This window comes from Somniosus microcephalus, chromosome 17 (genome assembly GCF_052327205.1).
Source record: "Somniosus microcephalus isolate GS21.2 chromosome 17, FLI_Smic_1.0, whole genome shotgun sequence".
Lineage (NCBI taxonomy): Eukaryota > Metazoa > Chordata > Chondrichthyes > Squaliformes > Somniosidae > Somniosus > Somniosus microcephalus.
The window spans coordinates 36,322,040-36,349,099 of record NC_141003.1 but is presented as its reverse complement, the minus strand read 5'-3'; the positions used below and the strand labels follow the sequence as shown (position 1 = coordinate 36,349,099).

At 44.3% G+C, this 27,060-nt stretch overlaps 1 protein-coding gene and 1 long non-coding RNA gene across 2 annotated transcripts in view; both read right to left on the bottom strand.

Annotated features, from left to right (window-relative positions):
* LOC147105636 (uncharacterized) overlaps positions 1 to 27,060 on the bottom strand; it is a 308,669-nt gene that overhangs the window by 111,401 nt on the left and 170,208 nt on the right. The window contains exons 94-103 of the mRNA XM_086010932.1: positions 21,808 to 21,870; positions 21,470 to 21,529; positions 19,112 to 19,171; positions 14,770 to 14,832; positions 14,442 to 14,501; positions 12,283 to 12,342; positions 11,025 to 11,084; positions 10,694 to 10,753; positions 8,590 to 8,652; positions 8,253 to 8,315 (exon numbers count right to left, since the gene is read on the bottom strand). Of these exons, the coding sequence (XP_085867058.1) occupies positions 8,253 to 8,315; positions 8,590 to 8,652; positions 10,694 to 10,753; positions 11,025 to 11,084; positions 12,283 to 12,342; positions 14,442 to 14,501; positions 14,770 to 14,832; positions 19,112 to 19,171; positions 21,470 to 21,529; positions 21,808 to 21,870 (612 nt within the window). The remainder of the gene's footprint in view (positions 1 to 8,252; positions 8,316 to 8,589; positions 8,653 to 10,693; positions 10,754 to 11,024; positions 11,085 to 12,282; positions 12,343 to 14,441; positions 14,502 to 14,769; positions 14,833 to 19,111; positions 19,172 to 21,469; positions 21,530 to 21,807; positions 21,871 to 27,060) is intronic.
* LOC147105637 (uncharacterized) lies at positions 5,640 to 7,986 on the bottom strand. Its single transcript, XR_015081542.1, has 3 exons — positions 7,923 to 7,986; positions 5,980 to 6,042; positions 5,640 to 5,699 (listed from the first exon to the last, which is right to left on the bottom strand). It is a non-coding gene; the product is annotated as an uncharacterized LOC147105637 (long non-coding RNA).

The following is a 27,060-nucleotide window of genomic DNA, read 5'->3' as shown; positions in this document are numbered from 1 at the left end:
TGACTATGGTGGATGAATATTCATGCTTTCCCTTTGCTTTCCCCTGTCCCAATGTGCTTACTTCCACAGTGATCAAATGTCTTGATCAAGTCTTTTCCCTTTGCGGTACGGCCAATTTCATCCAGGCTGATCGGAGTCCCTCCTTCATGTCAAGTGAACTCAAAAGTTATCTCTCCCAATGGGGAATCGCCACAAGTAAAACAACACCGTACCATCCCATCGGTAACGGACAGGTTGGGAGATACAACGCTATCGTTTGGAACGCTGTTCGTCTTGCGCTGAGGTCACGCAATCTACCGGACCAGCAGTGGGAAACTATGCTCCCTGACGCGTTACATTCCATCAGGTCTCTCCTTTCTACTTCTACCAATGTCACACCTCACGAGCGATTCTTCAGCTTCCAGCGTCGCTCCACCCATGGGACGTCTCTACCGTCATGGTTGGCAGCTCCTGGCCCCGTGCTGCTCCGAAGTTTCGTCCGATCGTCGAAAACCAATCCTCTAGTCGACGAGGTAGAACTTACGGATGTCAACCCCACGTACGCCCACGTGCAGTACCCGGATGGCCGGGAGTCCACCGTTTCGCTCCGGGACCTGGCTCCCTGTCCGGCCGGTTCCGCGGACCCAACTGATGGAGGGACCCGCGTGGATGAGGCCGACACTCTGCGCTCCCCCGAGGATGACGCCCTACCTTGGACATCGAGGGATCTGCCGGCTGCCCCGCCGGATCTGCCCGGGAGCCAAGCGCTCCACGTGGGATGGCCACCCCGGGCCAGGATGCCTGTCAATCCCCGGCTAACCAACGGGACGAAGCCAGTTCTGTGCCTGTGGGGACCCGCACCCGGAGTCATGATCTCCCCAGTCTCCCTCGGGTCGATCAGAACAACACGGGCCCTGTCGATCCACCGGTACGGATCAAGCGGCCCAGGGACCAAGACACGGTCTGGGGAGACGTGCCTTCTGGCCATAAACAAAAATCTAAAAGACTGCGGCTATTCGTGGTCCGCCTAATCCGTTAAGAGGAAGTCGTCGGACTTCCAAATCTTTTAGGCAGGAAGAATGTTATAAATCTCATCATCAAGAAACTACTTATGAAATAATGCTGGACGGCCAGCTGGTGGCGCCGTCCAAGGAGTATAAATACTCGGGCGTGGGCCCCAGCTTGCCAGGGACATTTTGAAAGACAAGGAGCTAGTGAAATACAACCAGACTTCCATGTTCTGAAACAAGTTGATTAAAGCATTGCTTTATGCTCAAACAAAGTGCGTAGTGAGTTTTATTACGTCACTTAAAGAATAACTTTACACAGACGTACTGCGAGAACAAAGGAACAGACTTAGGACAACGTCATCTGTGTCCAAGAGGTTCCAGAGATGAAGATTTGCGAGCTACTCATTAAAACAATCGCCTATTATTAAGTATTAAATACGCTGTAATCTTAATAAATCTTGATCTATTGCTCAAACATTCTGGCTGCTGCCTATTGGTGTCTTGTCCAAGAACTCAGAGATAATTAAGATTGTACAAATCGGCACCCCAGATGGGACAAGACAAAGCGGCTAGTATTGTGTAATAGATCGGACCTCGAAAGTAGCTTCCAGGTGAGCTGCTGCCCTTGAGGAGGGATAAACCCCATGTGCAGTGGGGAGTGCCCGTGAATTGCGCGCCGATAGCTTTTGATGTTAGTGGTCTGTTGGAAAATCACCAAATGGTTAGTAAAAGTTGTGTTAATGCATATAAGAGTAAATTAGACAGAGGCGCCTGTGCGGAGGAAGTGCAGGTATCATTGATGGAATGTTTAATCAAAGGAGAGCGAGTCCCCTTTGAAAAAGTGATAAACTTTATTCCGGAAAGTCTGTCTCAGAAAAAACACGAGTTAAGAGAGAAACATAGCCAGGTGGTTAATCATAAAGTGTAGGAGAGAGAGGGAGAGATAAAGAAGGGAAAAGATCTAATTTGCAGGCTTACCAAACTGAAAACTCAGCAAAGAAAAGGAAAAAACTGGGATTTGGAAAGCCAGGAAAAGCTGCTGAGACACCGATGTAAAAAGGGAAAAAAAAGTGAAATTTAAACTTTTACCGACATGGAAGTTATTAACATCTGTGCCGAGACAAATAAAACGCAAGATTTGCTGAGTGAAAGGAACCTTAAAAATGCTGGAATTTCAATTTGTGTGAAAGTGTGTGTTAAAGTGTGAAAGTTTTCCTGACTATGAATGTTTAAGAAGTTACAGTATTTCTTTTGTCTAAAAGTCTGTCTTTAAAAGAAAGATTCTGTTTTAGCTCCACCCACTCTCTGTGTTAAAAGCATTTAAAACTTTTGTCTCGTCTTGGATTTTGGAAGTTTTACGAATGTGCGAATAAGATTGTGCCCCAAGAATTGAAAAAAATACTTTGAACTACAATTTAAGTTAAGCTGGTGTATAAAAACTGAGAAGAACAACAAAAAGTTGTTTAACAAAAGTTAAGTTTCAGGCTAAGATTTAACCTTGGAGTCACGGTTGCTATGGTGCAATTTTCCAAAGCAGTTTGATTTGATTTGTTTAAATGTGAAAAACTAATTTTTCTCCAGTTGTATTCATTGTTTTATCTGTTCTGTTCATGTTTAGTTAAAGTGTGAAAACACAACTGTCTTTTTTGATCGGGAAAGTTTTTGAAATTTACGTGAAGTGACGCAATTGCGTGCGCCAGACAATGTTTCGCTCCACTTTCTTAAAAACCTGCAAAGTAGTTAACCCTTTCCACTGACAGCTGTTTAAGTTCACCAAGCAAAAACTTTAGTATGAAATTTAAAGATCTTGGACATAATTAAATTTAAGTTTCTTAATTTTAAGTTAAAATTTCCCCATAGTGACAGAAGGACAATTATGATTTGATAAATTAACCCCTTGGCCTCTTAAGCAGAGTCACAATGGATTCTCTTCTTTCTTTTGTTATATGAAAGTTACCTTGTAAACTAATTGCAACACTTCTGTCTCTAATGTTAAAGCACTGTGTAAGCCACCTAGCCTGAGAATCACTAATTTCTGAAATTGGAAATGGAAGATAAAGTGATAGAAATTAAATTAAACATTTACAAAATCTGTCAGTTCAACAGTACTGCTGTTTGGATTTTGGGATAATTTTGAAATAACAAAATGGACTTTTGGGAAAATAAAAGATCCTCTAAAATAATGATAAATAGAAAGTGTTAATAACTTGGAATGTTTGATCTATGTTTTCATTCTTAAATATTGTACTGGACAGTAAAGCTCCTCCAGGGCTCATGAATGAGATATGAATGGCAATTAATGGGATGTGTAAAATGGAGAGAGGAAGTTTTTGAGGGTGTGAGATAGAAACAGGAGAATTACACCACCAATTGGAAATTTTCCAAACTTTCTAGTGAAAGTCAGGAAAGTGTAGTTAAGAATAGTAAATTGATAGTTTTCTCTTGGAGACATTTGTGTCCCTGCCTATAATGAACTATTTAAGAAAACTGAATTTGATAGCCTGGCCACTACCCAAGACATCAGAACCATGTGGTGGAAGATGAACAAAGACCTCCAGACAATCTATTGATAGGATCATCTGAAAGCCCGAGAAGGCTTGTATCAGATGGCATGTGTGGCATGATATGGAGATACTAATTTGAGTGTGCAAATGTGAGTTGTTACATATGAAGCAATGACCATCTGGGAATGTATGGTGAATCTGCACTGAAGAACGGGTCTCAGACATGCTCAGTTACTTGACAACAGCAAGACATGAAATAGTTAATGTGGCTCAGGAGAGTGAGACAACTTTTAAAGCATTGACACAAACTCCATCAAGAAACTATCTAATTAATGAACAATCAGAATAGAGTTAAATACTCTGGTACCTGTTAGAGGGATTGAAATTGAAGTTGAAGTGGAGAATTACATGGAATTTGGATTGGGACAATTGAGGGCCAAGGAGAAATCATGTTTAGCAAGAATTATCCACAAGATGGATACGAGTAAAAGAGAGATCTGGAGAATCTTTTAAGTCTATGATTTGTTGATTAGATGTTAAACTGTAATGTCGCTTGAAATGATTGTAAGACTAAATTATAACCTGTGACTGTAATAATTGTGTTTTGTAGGTAACAGAGCGTGAGAAAAACCAGTACGAATCCAGTATGAGGTGATTTTGGTGGTGCCTTCGGTGTCACTAATACCGCAACTACCATGCTTTACGGGTCTAACAGGACCGGTCCCATCAACCAACACGTTTTACTCAATATCAAAACCTATGCTCAAGTGAAACTGACAGTAAATGAGATACTTAAGTATGAACTGCACAATTATGTGGCACAATTCGGATACTACATTCCTCTGTTGTCTAAGGGTTTCAGTGAGCTCGTGATGTGACTGAACTCCTCCCTAAAGCAATTTTATGTATTGGAGCAAGACAACTCGAGAATAGAACTTGTAATTGACAGCATAGCGGACAACTCACACTGGTGGGATATTGGGTTTAATATATCAGCATGCCCTTAGGTTCGTATTATTTCACACGCTCTGGTAGTTCTCCAACTTATAATGATAGTGTATTTGATATATGTATAACCCACGTAGTAAGACTTTGATACTCATGTGTATGACTAACCAGCACTAACAAATTAATTGAGCACACCGAAGAGAAGATCCGAAGCAACGTAGAGGAGACCCCAGGCGGGGTAACATCAGGAAATACAGAAGAAACAGAGGAGACCCCAGGCGGGTCAGAATTGGAACACCGGAACAGTGAATTGAATTTAAGTAAGGGGTCAGATCAGGGCCATTACTGCCAGATCGTGTGATGCAGCAATAGGAGCAGCGGGCGGAGGAGAAAGATAGACTGGGATGCACTAGAAGGCAAGACATATCAGCACGGCCGACATGATTGTTGGGGAGACCCCGGGGTGTCCCTCAGCCATAAGGATAGGCGGTCGGCCCCTGTGAGTGTCACAGGCAGCACCCAGGCCTATAATGAAAAGGGGGGTAAAACCTCACTTGAGAAGCGCTCCGTTCCCCTCAATTAGAGGACTCCAATTTGCAGCAACGCTAGTCAGAGAATAGATTGAAGTAGTCGAGGAAACAACGTTTAAAACATTTCATCCTCGAGGATTGGCAGAAGAACCAAATGTGACATAAGGAGAAACTTTTTTACGCAGTGTGTGGTTATGATCGGGAATGTACTCCCAGAAAGGATGGTGGAGGCAGATTCAATTGTGGCTTTCAACAGGGAATGGGATAAGTACCTGAAGGAAAACATTGTCAGAGCAACGGGGAAAGGGCAGGGGAGTCGAACTAGATGAAGTGCTACTGCAGAGACACGGCATGGGCTCGACGGCTTCCCTCTGTGCTGTAATCATTCTATCATACAATCACTCTATAATGTTACGTTCACTAAGGCAGGACTGGCTGATTTTTAAGGCCGTCATTTAAGGAAGATGTATGACTTAACGTTCCCATTGAAATAAGTCGTAAGGAGCTTTATTCAATATTAAAGCCATTAACTATTGTCCTACAGCAGGAATGGACTAAGTCGCTAGAAGAGCAAAGGAATAGAATTTCACTGACAAGGAGCTGAAGTTGAAAAAGAACACTTGTATCTAAGGCCTTGATATTATATATTGAAAGAAACCATCACTCACCAGTTGTGGAGCCAGTGGTAGAGCCAGTTGTCGTTGGTGTCTCTGTTGTCGTAGTTTCTTCTGAAAAATATTAAAGACTTTGAAAACCACAATACTCCAAGGCAGTTCCTAAACTACTCCAGTCGAGTTTCACCGTGAGATGATGGCAGTTGTGTTGGGTAAAAATATGCTAAAAATGAAATGTAGATACATATTGCATCCCTTAATCAGAATGGGCCAATTATCCAGAAGATCAAAGTAATGGCTTTTCACTGACAAGGAGGTAAATCTGAAAGAGTCTGAAAGAGCACAATTGTGTTAAAAGACTTGCTAGTGTTTATTGAAAGAAGACATCACTCACCTGTTCTGGAACTGGCAGTAGACCCAGTTGTGGTGGTTGTCCCTGCTGTTGTAATTGTTTTTGCTGAAGAAAAACAAAAGCATTCACAACTATTACATCCAACTTGAACTGGGCAGCATTGAGAGAGTTTCAACATGAATCAGCAGTTACTGCACAAATTAAAGGAGAGTGTGCAAAAACGTTTTAGACCAAACACTACCGCTGCCAAATCAGACTGTGTCCAGCCTTAATATTAGTTGTGTATTGCATCTGAATAACTGACAAGCTCGCCATCAAGTGAGTTTTATTTGGTAAACTCGAATTTGGGACACTTAATCCATTCAGCATATCTTGATCGAAGACTGCACTGACATTTAGTATACAGAGTGTACTTTGAAAACATAAAGCTGACTTCGGCCAGAATGTAAGATTCATGGAACAGTTTGGCCCAGTGGTAATGGCGTGAAACGGTTAAACTTCGAGGCACAGAAAAGGGGCCAGTCATCAAAGTCTGCAGTTCTTGGAGAATGATACTGGACAATGAAAGCTTTGACTCATGATTAACTCTGAAAAGGAAATTGACATTGAACTGTGAGGCCTTGAATCATGATTGGTTTCGACGGGAAAAACTAACATCTGGGTTTAACTGAAACAATGCGCGTCACAATCGACTTCCTGACATGAATGGAAGATACACAAGTCCCGAGCAGTCAATCAGCCAACCGCCCATCAACAGTAATAGAAATCATATTGAATATGCGTTACAGAAAGTGGGAGAGGAGATAAAGGCTTATCTTCGATCTCACAACTCTGTACACCTCCGGTAATTGAATTACAGGTTGACAAGGTGTGAATGTCAGACGGTTCAGCAAAACGATAACCGAAACTGGTTGGGGGAGGCCCAGCATGGGGACAGGTGACTATAAGAACTATAAGAAGGACCACACCCACAGCTCACTCTCTCTCTCTCTCGGAATCAGTCTCTCTGGGAATCTCTCTCTGGGAAGCTGTCTCTCGGAAGCTCTCTCCCTAGGAAGCTAGCTCTGACTACAGAAACTGCCAGGTGTAAGAAGGAAGGGAAGGCGGTTATCTCCAGCTCACAGCCTGCAATGGACATCGGCCACGGCTAGCCGGACGGGTGATTGTAAATAACAGTTGTCTCTACAAGGGGTTTGCGCTGTGTAGGCAGCTGCAGTCAGATAAAGGAGGACGGGGACAGGTCACCTCCGAACCACGCCTACAACCCACAACGATAACGACCGGCCATATGGGTGATATTAAGTTTCAGCCAAATCTCAACAGGTTTTTGTCTGTGTTTTGTTGGTTTTAATGAACTAACAGTTTTGGGTTGAACCTAAAACTTTGTGTCATCTACCATTTTGTTCCTGTAAAACCCAGAGTCAAGGAACCCTTGTAAGGACGAGGAAACCAAACAACTTAGAGGAAATAATACTATCATTCACAAAATGAGGAGCAGTTTGAGATGAAGATGCAATAACACTGTGGAGTCCCACAGCTCTTACTCTCGGTGATTCAACAGCTGAATACTGCAGTCCCATCTGGAGCGATTCCCTGTATATCAAGATAATTCATGCAGAACTGAAGGAAGCTCATCACCGTATTCCTGACTGCCCACGACAAGCTCTATTGTGCTGCTACTTTCAGCATGATAATTTCAGTTGCATGATCTCATTATCCTTTTGCGACATGTCCTGCTCACTAAGACAGGACAGGCTGATTTTAAAGGCCTACATTTAAGGAAGATTGGTGTTCAAATGTGCCTATTGAAACAGGTCGTAGTGAACTTTATTCAATATTTAATCCATTAACTGTTGTCCTACAGCAGGAATGGACCAAGTTGCTAGAAGAGCAAAGGAATGGATTTTCACTCACAAGGAGCTGAAGTTGAAAAAGAACATTTGTATCTAAGGACTTGATATATATTGAAAGAAGCCATCACTCACCAGTTGTGTAGGAGGTGGTTGAGCCAATTGTAGTTGGTGTCTCTGTTGTACTTGTTGCTGCTGAAAAATATTAAAGACATTAAAAACCAGAAGACTCCAACTCAGTTCCCAAACTACTCCAGTCGAGATTCACCGCGAGATGATGTGATTTGTGTTGGATAAAAATATGCTAAAAATGAAATGTAGATACACATTGCATCCCTCAAAAAGAATGGGCCAATTATCTTGAAGAACAAAGTAATGGGTTTTCATTGTCAAGGAGGTAAATCTGAAAGAGCACAGTTGTGTTAAAAGACTTGCTACTGTTTATTGAAAGAAGACATCACTCACCTGTTGTGGAACTGGCAGTAGACCCAGTTGTGGTGGTTGTCCCTGCTGTTGTAATTGCTCCTTCTGAAAAATATTAATGATATTCAAAAACACAAGACACCAACTCAGTCACTAAAACTACTCCAGTCACGTTTCACCGTGAGATGATATGATTTGTGTTGGGAAAAAATATGCTAAAAATGAAATGTAGATACACATTGCAACCCTTAATCAGAATGGGCCAATTATCTTGAAGAACAAAGTAGTAGTGGGTTTTCACTGTCAAGGAGGTAAATCTGAAAGAGCACAATTGTGTTAAAAGTCTTGCTAATGTTTATTGAAAGAAGACATCACTCACCTGTTGTGGAACTGGCAGTAGACCCAGTTGCGGTGGTTTTCCCTGCTGTTGTAGTTGTTTCTGCTGAAGAAAAACAAAAGCATTCACAACTATTACATCCAACTTGAACTGGGACAGCATTGAGAGAGTTTCAACAGGAATCAGCAATTACTGCACAAATGAAATTAGATTATGCAAATGCATTTTAAAACTAACACTACCGGTGCGAAATCAGACTGTGTCCAGCCTTAATATTAGTTGTCTTCCATCTGTGTAACTGAAAGCTCTCCAACAAGTGAGTGTTATTCGGTAAACTCGTATTTGGGACACTTAATCCATTCAGCATATCTTGGTCTAAGACGGCACTGACATTTAATATACAGAGGGTACATTGAAAACATAAAGCTGACTTCGGCAAGAAAATAATACCATCATTCACAAAATGAGTATCAGTTTGAGATGAAGATGCAACAACACTGTGGAGTCCCACAGCTTTTACTCTCAGTTATTCCACAGCTGAATACTGCAGCCCATCTGGAGCGATTCCCTGTATATCAAGATACTTCATGTAGAACTGATGGAAGCTCATCACCGGATTATTGACTGCCCACGACAAACTCTTTTGTGCTATTACTTTCAGCATGATAATTTCAGTTGCATGATCTCATTATCCTTTTGGGTGATGTTCCAAAAGGCTTTTGATAAAGTGCCACATAATAGGATTGCCAGCAAAGATGAAGCCCATGGAATAAAAGGGACAGTGGCAGCATGGATACGAAATTGGCTAAGTGATAGGAAACAGAGAGTAATCATCAATGGTTGCTTTTCGGACTGGAGGAAGGCATACAGTTGTGTTCCCCAGGGGTCGGTACGAGGACCACTGCTTTTCCTGATATATATTAATGACTTGGGTGTACAGGGCACAATTTCAAAATTTGCAGATAACACAAAACTTGGAAATATAGTCAACAGTAAGGAGGATAGTGATAGACTTCAAGAGCACATAGACAGGCTAGTGGAATGGGCGGACACGTGGCAGATGTAATTTAATGCAGGTAAGTGTGAAGTGATACATTTTAGTAGGAAAAACGAGGAGAGGCAATATAAACTGAAGGCTACACTTCTAAAGGTCGTGCATGAACAGAGAGACCTGGGGTTGTATGTGCACAAATCATAGAAGGTGGCAGGGCAGGTTGAGAAAGCGGTTAATAAAGCATACGGGATCCTGGGCTTCATAAATACAGGCATAGGGTACAAAAGCAAGGAAGTTATGATGAATCTTTATAAAACAGTGGTTCGGCTTCAACTGGAGTATTGTGCCCAATTCTGGGCACCGCACTTTAAGAAGGATGAGAAGGCCTTAGAGAGGGTGAAGCAAAGATTTACAAGAATGGTTCCAGGGACGAGGGACTTCAGTTATGTGAAGAGACTGGAGAAGCTGGGGTTGTTCTCCTTAAAGCAGAGAAGGTTGAGAGGAGATTTGATAAATGTGTTCAAAATCATGAGGGATCTCGACAGAGTAGATAAAGAGAATCTTTTCCCATTGGCGGAAGGATCGAGAACCAGAGGGCACAGATTTAGGGTGATTGGCAGAAGAACCAAAGGCGACATGAGGAAAAACTTTTTACGCAGCGAGTGGTTATAATCTGGAATGCTCTGCCAGAAAGGGTGGTGGAGGGAGATTCAATCATGGCTTTCAACAGGGAATGGGATAAGTACCTGAAGGAAAAACATTGGCAGGGCTTTGGGGAAAGGGCAGGGGAGTGGAACTAGATGAAGTGCTGTTGCAGAGACCCGGCACGGGCTCGACGGGCCGAATGGCCTCCTTCTTTGCTGTAACCATTCCATCATTCTATCATTCTATGATGTTCCGTTCACTAAGACAGGACTGGCTGATTTTAAAGGTCCTCATTTAAAAAAGGTGTGTGATTTAACGTGCCTATTGAAATAAGTCATAACGAGCTTTATTCAATATTTAAGCCATTAACTATTGTCCTACTGCAGGAATGGACTAAGTCGCTAGAAGAGCAAAGGATTGGAATTTCACTGACAAGGAGCTGAAGTTGGAAAAGAACACTTGTATCCAAGGCCTCGATATTATATATTGAAAGAAGCCATCACTCACCAGTTGTGGAGCCAGTGGTAGAGCCAGTTGTTGTTGGTGTCTCTGTTGTTGTTATTCCTTCTGAAAAATATTAAAGACATTCAAAAACACAAGACTCCAACTCAGTTATGAAAACTACTCCAGTCGCGTTTCACTGCGAGATGATGTGATTTGTGTTGGGAAAAAATATGCTAAAAATGAAATGTAGATACACATTGCAAACCTTAATCAGAATGGGCCAATTATCTTGAAGAACAAAGTAATGGGTTTTCACTGTCAAGGAGGCAAATCTGAAAGAGCACAGTTGTGTTAAAAGACTTGCTAATGTTTATTGAAAGTAGACATCACTCACCTGTTCTGGAGCTGGCAGTAGACCCAGTTGTGGTGGTTGTCCCTGCTGTTGTAGTTGATTCTGCTGAAGAAAAACAAAAGCATTCACAACTATTACATCCAACTTGAACTGGGACAGCATTGAGAGAGTTTCAACATGAATCAGCAATCAATGCCCAAATTAAAAGAGAGAATGCAAAAGTGTTTTAAATCCAACACTACCGGTGCCAAATCAGACTGTGTCCAGCCTTAAATTTAGTTGTGTCTTCCATCTGTGTCACATGACAAACTCTCCATCAAGTGAGTGACATTTGGAAAGCTCGACTTTGGGACAATTAATCCATTCAGCATATCTTGGTCTAAGACTGCACTGATATTTATTATACAGAGGGTATATGAAAAACATAAAGGGGACTTCGGCAGGAAAATAATACTATCCTTCACAAAATGAGTATCACAGTTTGAGATGGAGATACAACAACATTGAAGAGCCCCACAGCTCTTACTCTCAATTAGTCAACAGCTGCACACTACAGTCCCATCTGGAGCGATTCCCTATATATCAAGATACTTGATGCAGAACTCAATGAAGCTCATCACCATATTACTAACTGTCCACGACAAACTCTATTGTGCTGCTACATTCTGCATGGTAATTTCAGTTGCATGATCTCATTATCCTTTTCGGAGATGTCCTGTTCACTAAGACAGGACAGGCTGATTTTAAAGGCTTACATTTAAGGAAGATGGGTGTTCAAATATGCCTATTGAAACAGCTCGTAACAAGCTTTATTCAATATTTAAGCCATTAACTAATGTCCTACAGCAGGAATGGACTAAGTTCCTAGAAGATCAAAGGACTGGACTTTCACTGACAAGGAGCTGGAGTTGAAAAAGAACACTTGTATCTAAGGCCTTGATATTATATATTGATAAAAGCCATCACTCACCAGTTGTGTAGGAGGTGGTCGAGCCAATTGTAGTTGGTGTCTCTGTTGTAGTTGTTCCTTCTGAAAAATATTAAAGACTTTGAAAACCACAAGACTCCTAGTCAGTTCTGAAACTACTCCAGTCGAGTTTGACCGTGGGATGATGTGATTTGTGTTGGGTAAAAATATGCTAAAAATGAAATGTAGATACACATTGCATCCCTTAAAAAGAATGGACCAATTTTCTTGAAGAACAAAGTAATGGGTTTTCACTGTCAAGGAGGTAAATGTGAAAGTGCACATTTGTGTTAAAAGGCTTGCTAATGTTTATTGAAAGAATACATCACTCACCTGTTGTGGAACTGGCAGTAGACCCAGTTGTGGTGGTTGTCCCTGCTGTTGTAGTTGTTTCTGCTGAAGAAAAACAAAAGCATTCACAACTATTACATCCAACTTGAACTGCGACAGCATTGAGAGTGTTTCAACATGTATCAGCAGTTACTGCACAATGTTACGGCTTCAACTGGAGTATTGTGCCCAATTCTGGGCACCGCACTTTAAGAAGGATGTGAAGGCCTTAGAGATCGTGCACAAAAGATATACAAGAATAGTTCGAGGAGTAAGAGACTTCAGGTATGAGGAGACACTGAAAAAGCTGGGGTTGTTCTTCTTAGAACAGAGAAGTTTGAGAGGAGATTTTATAGAGGTGTTCAAAATCATGAGGGGTCTCGACAGAGTAGAGAGAGAGAAACTCTTCCCACTGGCGAAAGAATTGAGAACCAGAGAACACAGATTTATGGTGATTGGCAGAAGAACCAAAGGTGACATGAGGAAAAACTTTATTACGCAGCGAGTGATTATGATCTGGAATGCACTCCCAGAAAGGGTGGTGGAGGCAGATTCAATTGTGGCTTTCAATGGGGAATCAGATCAATTCAATTCAATTCAATTTTATTTGCCATATGTAACCAGTACAAGTACAATTACAATGGAATGCTTACTCCCCGTAGGGTTACGTCAGCTATTCATACAGCGCGTGTTCAGAAAGTCAATACAATGGCTTCCAGTGGCAGTGGGAGCACGATGTCTCTCAGCCGCTCCGTCCTCCTCGTCTCCGCGGCCTCCTCCTCACTGTTGCCGGCTACCAAGTGGTGGCCTGCTTCTCCCGCTCACGATCTGACCTCTGGCCGCCATGCCCGGCTCCCGTCCTCCCAGTCGGACTGCGAGCTTCCCGCAATGGGGCTGCTGGCTGACGTGCTGCAGCGGGTCGTCGTGGCTGCTGCTCATTGCGCTGCACTGCCTCCGCCTGGCTCGCCGAATACATCGTCAGGATGTGAATGCTCCAGTCGCCGTGGCCTCCTCCTCACCGTCGCCGGCTCCACGGTCCGACGGCCCGGGGTCTGCTTCTCCCTTTCACGGCTCGGCCTCTGGCCGCCATGCTCGGCTCCCCTCCTCCCAGTCGGAATGCGTTCCCGCCGAGGAGCTGCTGGCCGACGTGCTCCAGCGGGACGTCGTGGCTGCTGCTGCTGCTTGCCGCGCTGCGCTGCCTCTGCCCGACTCGCCGAACACTTCGCTCCGGTTGCGGGAGCGAGTGGCAAGAGCTGGCCGCCCGAAGTAGGGACAGCGTGCTCAGCACCGGACCGTCTCGGCCGCCTACCTGAAGTACCTGAAGGAAAACCATTTGCAGAGCTATGGGGAAAGGGCAGGGGAGTGGAACTAGATGAAGTGCTGCTGCAGAGACACGGGATGGGCTCGACGGGCCGAATGGCCGTCTTCTACCAATCACCGTACACCTGTGTCCTTTAGAAGAATGAGAGGGGATCTCACTGAAACTTATAAAACTCTAACAGGACTAGGCAGACTAGATGCAGGAAGGATGTTCCCGATGGTGGGGTAGTCCAGAACCAGGGGTCACAGTCTAAGGATAAGGGGTAAGCCATTTAGGACTGAGATGAGGAGGAATTTCTACACCCAGAGTGTGGTAAACCTGTGGAATTCTCTACCACAGAAGGCAGTTGAGGCCAACTTACAAAATATATTCAAGAAGGAGTTAGATATATTTCTTAAGGCTAAAGGGATCAAGTGACATAGGGGAGAAAGCAGGGACAGGGTACTGAATTTGGATGATCAGCCATGATCACATTAAATAGCAGAACAGGCTCGATGGGCCGAATGGCCTAATCCTGCTCCTATCTTTTAAGTTTCTATGTTTCTGTGCTGTAACCATTTTATCATTCTATCACTCTATGACGTTCCGTTCACGAAGACAGGACTGGCTTATTTTAAAGGTCCTCATTTAAGGAAGATGTTTGATTTAACCTACTCATTGAAATAAGTCGTAACGAGCTTCATTCAATATTTAAGCCATTAACTATTGTCCTACAGCAGGAATGGACTAAGTCACTAGAAGAGCAAAGGAATGGAATTTCACTGACAAGGAGCTGGAGTTGAAAAAAAAACACTTGTATCTAAGGCCTTGATAATATATATTGATAAAAGCCATTACTCACCAGTTGTGGAGCCAGTGGTAGAGCCAGTTGTAGTTGGTGTCTCTGTTGTAGCTGTTGTTTCTGAAAAATATTAAAGACATTGAAAACCACAAGACTCCAACTCAGTTCCCAAACTACTCCAGTCGAGTTTCAATGTGAGATGATCTGATTTGTGTTGGGCAAAAATGCTAAAAATGAAATGTAGATACAAATTGCATCCCTTAAAAAGAATGGGCCAAATACCTTGAAGAACAAAGTAATGGGTATTCACTGTCAAGGAGGTAAATCTGAAAGAGCACAGCTGTGTTAAAAGACTTGCTAATGGTTTTTGAAAGAAGACATCACTCACCAGTTGTGAAACTGGCAGTAGACCCAGTTGTGGTGGTTGTCCCTGCTGTTGTAGTTGTTTCTGCTGAAGAAAAACAAAAGCATTCACAACTATTACATCCAACTTGAACTGGGACAGCATTGAGAGTGTTTTAACATGAATCAGCAGTTACTGCACAAATTAAAAGAGTATGCAAAAGCGTTTTAAAACCAACACTACCGGTGCCAAATCAGACTGTGTCCAGCCTTAATATTAGTTGTGTCTTCCATCTGTGTCACTGACAAACTCTCCATCAAGTGAGTGACATTTGGGAAGCTCGACTTTGCGACACTTAATCCATTCAGCATATCTTGGTCTAAGACTGCACTGACATTTAGTATACAGAGGGTACATTGAAAACATAAAGGGGACTTCGGCAGGTAAATAATGCCATCCTTCACAAAACGAGTATCACAGTTTGAGATGGAGATACAGCAACATTGAAGAGCCCCACAGCTCTTACTCTCAATTAGTCAACAGCTGAACACTACAGTCCCATCTGGAGCGGTTCCTTATATATCAAGATACTTGATGCAGAACTCAATGAAGCTCATCACCGTATTACTAACTGTCCACGATGTAATGTATATACCTTTAAGGGGGGAAGTACTTTTACAGCTCATGTATACTGTAGTACCGGCAGTGACCACATCTGTATATAGCACTGAGTAGCAATCTGTACAGTTCAGTTCCAGAGTGAGCCACGTTGAGTAAACACCTGCTGTACCGTTCTCCTGCAGTTTGTGTCTTTCTACTGACGGACACAACATTGGCGACGTGGCAAATTCGATCCTACCTGCAACTCTGCATCACCTCCCAGGGATTCGTTCCTGGAGACCAGTAGATTGGAATTCAAGGCCAGAGACACGGGCGTCGACCACGGGCAACCGCCCAGTCATCCAGCAGAGACTCGAGAATTGCTGGGGAGGCTGTTGATAGCCAGGCTTGGCTCTCCAGTCGTGGTGGTCCAGCGAAACGGGCTGGCAACAGGTCGTGTGCAGACCCTTCCCGGACAGCGGCGGGCTAGAGCCCGACCGAGCGGCACAGCAAAGGGCCGAGCAGCGTCGACGGGAGAGAGAGAGAGAGAGAGAGGGCAGACTGCACAGGGCGCAGCCAGTGTTCAGGGGCCGAGCAGCGTCGAGGAGAGGGAGAGAGACGCGCAGAAACCCGCGAGGTGCCGCCATTGCCACGAGGACCGCCAGTATCTGCCAGTTTGGAACGGGACTGGCAGATACCTTAAGGGACAAGTTTGTGTGTGGGCTTCAAAGTGAAGGAACCCAGAAACGGCTTTTATTTGAAAAGGACCTTACGCTGGACAAGGCTTTCAGCATTGTGGTATCATATGAAGCAGCAGCACGGGGCGCTGCAGAGATACAACAGAGACCGCAAGAATATGGCACAAACAAAATTTCTTACAGAAAATAGAAGTGCTATCGCTGCGGCAGAACAACACACGACCACAATGATTGCTGGTTCAAAGACAAAGTGTGCAGACAGTGTGGAAAAGTAGGACACATAGCACGAGTCTGCAGGTCGGGAAAGAAAACCAGCAATAAGAAATCTCCAAAAGAAAAGTACAAGAAGCTACATAAGGTGACGGAGAATAGTTCAGATGAACAAAAGAGTGATACCGACTCCGAAAACAGGGAGCTGAGTTGTCTGAAACTACATAATGTGATCAAAACGGAGGATCACCGAACCATTTGGGTCACTCTCAAGATAGCAGGAGTCCAGGTAAAAATGGAATTGGACACAGGATCAGCCCTAACGGTCATAAACCGACGGGACTACGAGCGGCTATTCTCACACATACCCTTGAGAGACACAAAAATTATTTTGAAGAAGTACATGGGGCAAAAAGTCTACCCCAAAGGAAAAATAAGGGTGACCGTTATAAATAACGGTAAGGAAACACCAAAACTAGACCTGTATGTATTGCAAGATGGAGGACCACCATTACTGTGACGTGAATGGATCCGGAAAATACAGCTGGATTGGCATTCCATACAAGCACTAACTGTGGCTGCCAAAAAGGATGACGACGTCACACCTGGGCGACTGTCAATCCTAACCGACGCACAAGAAGTGTTCCAGCAAGGGCTCGGAGCACTAAAAGGCACGACAGCAACAATTAAAATCGAAGAAAACGCAAGCCCAAAATTTGTTAAGGCCAGACCGGTACCTTATGCGATCCGCCCAGCTGTCGAAGCAGAGCTGGAGAGTTTGGAACATTCAGGAGTACTGTGCAAGGTAGACTGGAGCGAGTGGGACACACCCATCATTCCTGTGATGAAAAAGTCATTGAGCAGCACGCCTGGGGAACCAAGGAAGGTTCGCATCTGTGGGGACTTTAAGGTAACAGTGAACCCAGTCCTTCACACCGTGCAATATCTACTTCCGCGGATTGAAGATATTTTCACCTCGCTATCTGGAGGGAAACGCTTCACTAAGATTGATCTGGCCCAAGCGTATCTGCAAATGGAGGTAGAAGAAGCATCAAAAAAATACCTCACAATCAACACCCATAAAGGTCTCTACCAATACAACCGGCTGGTATTCGGGGTAGCATCAGCTCCGGCTATTTGGCAAAGGGCAATGGAACAAATCCTGCAAGGGCTCCCAGGGACCCAGTGTTATTTGGACGACATCCTGGTCACGGGCGAAAATGACAGTGATCACCTCGCCAACCTGGAGCAGGTGCTCACTAGATTGAAGGAATATGGGCTCCGAGCTAACCGCCCCAAATGCGAGTTTTTTAAAAAACAGATCTCGTATTGTGGCCACGTTATCGATAAAGAGGGGTTACATAAGTCCCCAGAAAAAATTGAGGCAGTTGTCAAGGCTCCAGCATGCTATTACTTTCAGCATGATAATTTCAGTTGCATGATCTCATTATCCTTTTGGGTCATGTTCCAAAAGGCTTTAGATAAAGTGCCACATAATAGGCTTGCCAGCAATGATCAAGCCCATGGAATAAAAGGGACAGTGGCAGCATGGATACGAAATTGGTTAAGTGACAGGGAACAGAGAGTAATGGTGAATGGTTGCTTTTCCGTATGGAGGAACATATACAGTTGTGTTCCCCAGGGGTGCGTACGAGGACCACTGCTTTTCCTGATATATATTAATGACTTGGGTGTACAGGGCACAATTTCAAAATTTGCAGATAACCCAAAACTTGTAAATATAGTTAACAGTAAGGAGGATAGTGATAGACTTCAAGAGCACATAGACAGGCTGGTGGAATGGGCGGAAACGTGGCAGATGAAAGTTAACGCAGATAAGTGCGATGTGATACATTTTGGTAGGAAGAACGAGGAGAGTACAATTCTAAAGGTGGTGCATGAACAGAGAGACCTGGGTTATATGTGCACAAATCGTTGAAAGTGGCAGACCAGGTTGAGAAAACAGTTAATAAAGCATATGGGATCATGGGCTTCATAAATACAGGCATAGGGTAAAAAAGCAAGGAAGTTATGATGAACCTTTATACAACAATAGTTCGGCTTCAACTGGAGTATTGTGACCAATTCTGGGCACCGCACTTCAAGAAGGGTGTGAAGGCCTTAGAGATGCTGCAGAAAAGATATACAAGAATAGTTCGAGGAGTGAGAGACTTCAGTTATGAGGAGACACTGAAAAAGCTGGGGTTGTTCTCCTTAGAGCAGAGAAGGTTGAGAGGAGATTCTTAGAGGTGTTCAAAATCATGAGGGATCTCGACAGAGTAGATAGAGAGAAACTGTTCCCATTGGCGGAAGAGTTGAGACCCAGAGAACACCGATTTATGGTGATTGGCAGAAGAACCAAAGGCGACATGAGGAAAAACTATTTTAGGCAGCGAGTGATTATGATCTGGAATGCACTCCCAGAAAGGTTGGTGGAGGCAAATTCAATTCTGGATTTCAACGGGGAATCGGATAAGTACCTGAAGGATAAAACTTTGCCAGGGCTACAGGGAATGGGCAGGGGAGTGGAACTAGATGAACTTCTGCTGTAGAGATCAGGCGCTGGCTCGATGGGCCGAATGGCCTCCTTCTGTGCTGTGACAATTCTATGATTCTATGATATTCTGTTCATGAATACAGGACTGGCTGATTTTAAACATCCTCATTTAAGGAAGATGTGTGATTTAATGTGCCTATTGAAAGAAGTCTTAAGGAGCTTTATTCAATATTGAAGCCATTAACTATTGTCCTACAGCAGGAATGGACTAAGTTGCTAGAAGAGCAAAGGAATGGACTTTCACTGACAAGGAGCTGGAGTTGAAAAAGAACGTTTGTATCTAAGGCCTTGATATTATATATTGATAGAAGCCATCACTCACCAGTTGTGTAGGAGGTGGTCGAGCCAATTGTAGTTGGTGTCTCTGTTGTAGTTGTTGCTTCTGAAAAATATTAAAGACATTGAAAACCACAAGACTCCAACTCATTTCCCAAACTACTCCAGTCGAGTTTCAATGTGAGATGATCTGATTTGTGTTGGGCAAAAATGCTAAAATTGAAATGTAGATACACATTGCATCCCTTAAAAAGAATGGGCCAATTATCTTAAAGAACAAAGTAATGGGTTTTCACTGTCAAGCAGGTAAATCTGAAAGAGCACAGCTGTGTTAAAAGGCTTGCTAATGTTTTTTGAAAGAAGACATCACTCACCTGTTGTGAAACTGGCAGTCGACCCAGTTGTGGTGGATGTCCCTGCTGTTGTAGTTGTTTCTGCTGAAGAAAAGCAAAAGCATTCACAACTATTACATCCAGCTTGAACTGGGACAGTATTGAGTGAGTTTCAACATGAATCAGCAGTTACTGCACGATGATACGGCTTCAACTGGAGTATTGTGCAGAATTCTGGGCACCCCACTTTAAGAAGGATGTGACGGCCTTAGAGTTGATGCAGAAAAGAAACACAAGAATAGTTCGAAGAGTGAGAGACTTCAGTTATGAGGAGACACTGAAAAAGCTGGGGTTGTTCTCCTTAGAACAGAGAAGGTTCAGAGGAGATTTTATACAGGAGTTCAAAATCATGAGGGATGTCGACAGCGTAGATAGAGAGAAACCTTTCCCATTGGCAAAAGAGTTGAGAACCAGAGAACACAGGTTTATGGTGATTGGCAGAAGAACCAAAGGCAACATGAGGAAAAACTTTATTACGCAGCGAGTGATTATGATCTGGAATGCACTCCCAGAAAGGGTGGTGGAGGCAGATTCAATCGTGGCTTTCAACGGGGAATCGGATAAGTACCTGAAGGATAAAACTTTAATAATAATAACAATCAAATTTATTGTCATTGTTAGTGCACAAGTGCAGTACAACGAAATGTAGGCTTGCGGCTCCCGAGAGTGTACATTTAGATTAAGACATTTAAACATTCAACATTCATTTGGCTTGTAATACATTTACATAAACAGAGCCATAATAAAGTGCATTGGCAGATGTGCAGGCTTTAGAGTTTATTTGTGGAGTTCAGTAGGATGACAGCCCTGGGAAAGAAGCTGTTCCTAAATCTGGTCGTTCGGGTGCGAATGCATCTGTAGCGTCTCCCAGATGGCAGGAGGGCGAACAGACTGTGGCTGGGGTGGATAGGGTCTTTGATGATGGTCCATGACCTCCGTAAATAGCGTTTCTGGTTTATGTGCTCTATGGTCGGTAGCCGGGTGCCGGTAATGCGTTGGGCAGTTTTGACTACCCGCTGCAGGGCTTTCCGGTCATAGTAGCTACAGCTGCCATACCATACTGTGATACAGTTCGTCAGGATGCTCTCTATTGTGCAGCGGTAAAAGTTAGAGAGGATCAGGGGTGACAATTTACATCCCTTCAGCCTCCTTAGGAAATATAGGCGCTGCAGGGCCTTCTTCACCAGAGAGGAGGTATTGAGGGACCAGGAGAGGTCTTCCGTGATGTGGACTCCAAGGAACTTAAAGCTATCCACCCTTTCCACCACAGCCCCATGGATGTGGATGGGGGTGTGACTTCCGCCTTTAGACTTCCTGAAGTCCACAATGATTTCTTTGGTTTTCTTGATGTTAAGGGCCAGGTTGTTATCGGCGCACCACTTCACGAGATGCTGGACCTCCTCCCTGTAGGCTGACTCATCGTTGTTGGTGATCTGGCCTACTACCGTGGTGTCATCCGCAAACTTGATGATGGTGTTGGAACCATGAACAGCCACACAGTCGTGGGTGAAGAGGGAGTAGAGGAGGGGGCTCAGCACACATCCTTGTGGGGCCCCCATGTTCAGGGTCGGCGGGGGGGAGGTATGGTTACCTAATTTGACAGACTGGGGTCTGTTTGTTAGAAAACTTTGCCAGGGCTACGGGGATAGGGCAGGGGAGTGGAACTAGATGAAGTTCTGTTGTAGAGGTCTGGCACGGGCTCGATGGGCCGAATGGCCTCCATCTGTGCTGTGACCATTCTATGATTCTATGTTTCTATGATGGTCAGTTCACGAATATAGGACTGGCTGATTTTAAAGGTCCTCATTTAAGGAAGATCTGTGATATAACGTTCCGATTGAAATAAGTCGTAACGAGCTTTATTCAATTATTAAGCCATTAGCTATTGTCCTACTGCAGGAATGGACTAAGTCGCTAGAAGAACAAAGGATTGGAATATCTCTGACAAGGAGCTGAAGTTGAAAAAGCACACTTGTATCCAATATTATATATTGAAAGAAGCCATCACTCACCAGTTGTGGAGCCAGTGGTAGAGCCAGTTGTAGTTGGTGTCTCTGTTGTCGTTGTTCCTTCTGAAAAATATTAAAGATATTCAAAAACACAAGACACCAACTCAGTTACTAAAACTACTCCAGTCATGTTTCACCGTGAGATGATGTGATTTGTGTTGGGAAAAAATATGCTAAAAATGAAATGTAGATACACATTGCAACCCTTAATCAGAATGGGCCAATTATCTTGAAGAACAAAGTACAGTAGTAGTGGGTTTTCACTGTCAATGAGGTAAATCTGAAAGAGCACAATTGTGTTAAAGGCTTGCTAATGTTTATTGGAAGAAGACATCACTCACCTATTGTGGAACTGGCAGTAGACCCAGTTGTGGTGCTTTTCCCTGCTGTTGCAGTTGTTTCTGCTGAATAAAAACAAAAGCATTCACAACTATTACATCCAACTTGAACTGGGACAGCATTGAGAGAGTTTCAACAGGAATCAGCAATTACTGCACAAATTAAAAGAGATTGTGCAAATGCATTTTAAAACTAACACTACCGGTGCGAAATCAGACTGTGTCTAGCCTTAATATTAGTTGTCTTCGATCTGTGTAAATGAAAGGTCTCCAACAAGTGAGTGTTATTTGGTAAACTCGTATTTGGGACACTTAATCCATTCAGCATATCTTGGTCTAAGACTGCACTGACATTTAGTTTACAGAGGGTACATTGAAAACATAAAGCTGACTTCGGCAAGAAAATAATACTATCATTCACAAAATGAGTATCAGTTTGAGATGAAGATGCAACAACACTGTGGAGTCCCACAGCTCTTACTCTCAGTTATTTCACAGCTGAATACTGCAGCCCATATGGAGCGATTCCCTATATATCAAGATACTTCATGTCGAACTGATGGAAGCTCATCACCGGATTATTGACTGCCCACGACAAACTCTTTTGTGCTATTACTTTCAGCATGATAATTTCAGTTGCATGATCTCATTATCCTTTTGGGTCATGTTCCAAAAGGCTTTTGATAAAGTGCCACATAATAGGATTGCCAGCAATGATCAAGCCCATGGAATAATAGGGACAGTGGCAGCATGGATACGAAATTGGTTAAGTGACAGGAAACAGAGAGTAATGGTGAACGGTTGCTTTTCCGTATGCAGGAAGATATACAGTTGTGTTCCCCAGGGGTTCGTATGAGGACCACTGCTTTTCCTGATAACAAGGGATATACAAAAATGCATTTGGAAAAAAAGGGGGGCTTTTGGCAATTACAAAAGACTAAAGACGGTGGAAGCCCTAGAGGAGTATAAAAAGTGCAGGGGCATACTTAAAAGAGAAATTAGGAGGGCAAGGAGGGGCCATGAAATAACACTGGCGAGCAAAATAAAGGAAAATCCTAAGATGTTTTATAAGTATATTAAGGGCAAGAGGATAACTAGGGAAAGGGTTGGCCCATTAGGGACCAAAGTGGCAATCTGTGTGTAGAGCCAGATGATGTAGGCGGGGTTTTAAATGAATTTTTTGCATCTGTGTTCACTATGGAGAAAGACGATGTAGACATAGAAATCGGGCAAGGGGACTGTGACATACTTGAACATATTAGCATCGAGAGGGAGGAGGTACTAGCGGTTTTAGCAGGCCAAAAAGTGGATAAATCCCCAGGCCCGGACGAGATGTATCCCAGGCTGTTGTGTGAGGCAAAGGAGGAGATTGCAGGGGCTCTGACACAAATTTTCAGAACCTCTCTGGCCACAGGGGATGTACCAGAGGACTGGAGAACAGTTAACGTAGTACCATTATTCAAGAAGGGTAGCAGGGATAAACCAGGGAATTACAGGCCAGTGAGCCTAACATCTGTGGTAGGGAAATTATTGGAAAAAATTCTGAGGGACAAAATTAGTCACCACTTGGAGAGGCAAGGATTAATCGGGGATAGTCAGCATGGCTTTGTCAAGGGTAAATCATGTCTGACCAATCTGATTGAATTTTTCGAGGGGGTGACTAGGTGTGTGGATGAGGGAAATGCTGTGGATGTGGTTTACATGGACTTCAGTAAAGCTTTTGACAAAGTCCTGCATAGGAGACTGGTCAAGAAGGTAAGAGCCCATGGGATCCAGGGTGCCTTGGCGCGTTGGATCCTAAACTGGCTGAGTGGCAGGAGGCAGAGGGTGATGGTCGAAGGTTGCTTTTGTGACTGGAAGCCTGTGTCCAGTGGGGTACCTCAGGGATCGGTGCTGGGTCCCTTGCTGTTTGTGATCTACATAAATGATTTGGATGAGAATGTAAAAGGTATGATCAGTAAGTTCGCAGATGACACGAAAATTGGTGGGGTGGTAAATTGCGAGGAGGAAAGCCTCAGGCTACAGGACAATATAAACGGGTTGGTCAGGTGGGCGGAAAAGTGGCAAATGGAATTTAACCCTGAAAAGTGCGAGGTGATGCATTTTGGATGGACAAATAAGGCAAGGGAATACACAATGAGTGGTAGGACCCTAGGAAGTACAGAGGGTCAGAGGGACCTTGGTGTACATGTACATAGATCCCTGAAGGCAGCGGAACAGGTAGATAAGGTGGTTAAAAAGGCATATGGGATACTTGCCTTCATTAGCCGAGGCATAGAATATAAGAGCAGGGAGGTTATGATGGAGCTGTACAAAACGCTGGTGAGGCCACAGCTGGAGTACTGTGTGCAGTTCTGGTCGCCTCACTATAGAAAGGATGTGATTGCTTTGGAGAGGGTGCAGAGAAGATTCACCAGGATGTTACCTGGGATGGAGCACCTCAGCTATGAAGAAAGGCTAAACAGGCTGGGGTTGTTTTCCTTGGAGCAAAGAAGGCTGAGGGGGGACCTGATTGAGGTGTACAAAATGATGAGGGGCATCGATAGGGTGAATAAAGAGGAACTTTTCCCCTTAGTAGGGGGGTCAATAACAAGGGGGCATAGATTCAGGGTAAGGGGCAGGAGATTTAGAGGGGATTTGAGGAGGAACTTTTTCACCCAGAGGGTGGTTGGAATCTGGAACTCACTGCCTGAAAGGGTGGTAGAGGCAGGAACCCTCACAACATTCAAGAAGCATTTGGATGAGCACTTGAAATGCCACTGCATACAAGGCTATGGACCAAATGCTGGAAAATGGGATTAGACTGGACAGGGATTGATGGACGGCGCAGACATGATGGGCCGAAGGGCCTGTTTCTGTGCTGTAAAGCTCTATGGGCTGAAAATTCAGTTGGGTTAGCGCCCATTTTGCGGCGCTAGAGGGCCTAGCGCCGCAATGATAGCCGTTTCTGAAATTCACTTCGGCGCTGCCATCGGCATTAGCCGGTTGCGCTGCGCCGGCACCGATGACGTCATCGGTGTGCGCAGCGTCCCGGTTGCCGTGGCAACGCGCCCGAACGCCGAAATTCAGTTGCGGCCGCCTCGCCCGTGGCAGCCGCAACTAAGACTCTGGCAACCGAGTCTTACACAAGTTAGCGCCGGCGCATTAAGGTCGCGCTGCGGCCGGCCGCTTTCCCGCCGGCCGCCTGCCCGCACCTCCCTCCCCGGACTCCTCCACCCCCCCCCCCCCGCGGAACAGATGCGTCTGGCCTGCAAGCCCGGCACTTGTCCGAGGTGCTGGGCTCATTTTTGAAAAAATCAAACGGCCAGCGATCGGGTGAAGGCAGCGCCTCCTTAACGGGAGGAGGAGGCCTGCACTTCCCTAGCCTGCCGCACCGCATCGGGTGCCGCAGCGCCGGATTAGCGCCGCAATGCGGCACTCAGCGCCCATTGGGAGGCACTCACGCCCGCCAGTAGCGCCGGCAGCCGTCTGGGCGCGGCGCTACTGAATTTTTGGCGCGCGCAAGGGAATTAGCGCCGGCGCTAAATTTCCGGCGCTAAAGCCCTGGCGCGGCGTCAACTCAATTTCTAGGCCTATGACTCTATGACTCTATATTAATGACTTGGGTGTACAGGGCACAATTTCAAAATTTGCAGATAACACAAAACTTGTAAATATAGTCAACAGTAAGGAGGATAGTGATAGACTTCAAGAGCACATAGACAGGCTGGTGGAATGGGCGGACACGTGGCAGATGAAAGTTAATGCAGATAAGTGCGATGTGATACATTTTGGTAGGAAGAACGAGGAGAGGCAATGTAAACTAAAGGGTACAATTCTAAAGGTGGTGCATAAACAGAGAGACCTGGGGTTATATGTGCACAAATCGTTGAAAGTGGCAGAGCAGGTTGAGAAAGCGGTTAATAAAGCATATGGGATCATGGGCTTCATAAATACAGGCATAGGGTAAAAAAGCAAGGAAGTTATGATGAACCTTTATACAACAAGAGTTCGGCTTCTACTGAAGTATTGTGACCAATTCTGGGTGTTGTATCCGTGTGTTAATGGAGACACGGAAGGCAGGAGTTGGTTTCACAGGTGTTTACTGAACAAAGTCTGGAGGTGAACTAACAGGTACAAGACACTATACAGGCTTATATAGCCCGAGTGGCCATTACCGGCATTACAGTACACAGGGGGCTCTTAAAGGCACATACACCACAATTCCTCCCCTTTTAGACAACCTGTACATAATATTTTAAGTAATCATTAATTAACATGTTACAAGAACAATAATCTACACATTTGCTGCAGTTAATCAATTATAAGTCAGTCTCTCTGGAGGCTTCCTGACTCGGTCCGGATAACGCCTCGGTGGTGTAGTAGTTTTTGGTGGTGTAGTAGGTTCTTTTGACAAGGTCGATTCGGCTTGAATGCCAGTGTCGGGTTCATCTGGTTCCAGTATCACCGGATCGGAGGTAGATACTATGGGTATCTCTACTTCATCATTAGGCGTATAGAGTTGTGGTGTAGGTTGTCCCTTTTCGGATGACTCTATGATCTGGTCAGCATGGTGCCTTATTATGCTTTCTCCAATGTCCACGGTATACATCAGCGGTCCTAGTCATGTGCAAATAGTTCCAGGCTGCCATTTCTCGGTACGGTAGTCCCGGGCCAAAACTTGTTGACCTATCTGGAAGGTTCTAGTTGGCCTTTCATTCATGCCTTGAAATTGCCGGTTCTCCACGTCCCTTCTGATGTTTCAGCCGGCATCTTAGGCTTCTATTGAAGAACATCATGCGGGAGTTTGGTTTTTAACCACATGTGTTGCATTCCTGTATGCAAACAAGAACTTGTCTACCTTATGCTGTAGATTTATGTCTTCATTACCCATGGCCTTTATGGCCTTCTTGAAGGTCTGGACAAACCTTTCAGCCAACCCATTGGTGGCGGGATGGTATGGGGCGGACGTGTAGTGCTTAACCCCATTGTTTTTTTAAGAACTTCCTGAATTCTTCGGACACAAATCGTGGTCCATTATCAGAACAGATCTGTTCAGGCAGCCCATTCCTGGCAAATACAGTCCTTAATACTGTGATGGTTTTTTCCGTGGTGGTGGAGGACATCTTTATTACCTCCGGCCACTTGGAGTGTGCATCAACCGCGATTAAGAACATTGAGTCCATAAATGGACCAGCAAAGTCGATGCGTACCCTTTGCCATGGAGATGAGGGCCACTCCCATGGATGTAGAGGGGCTTGTGGTGGGGCGTTTTGG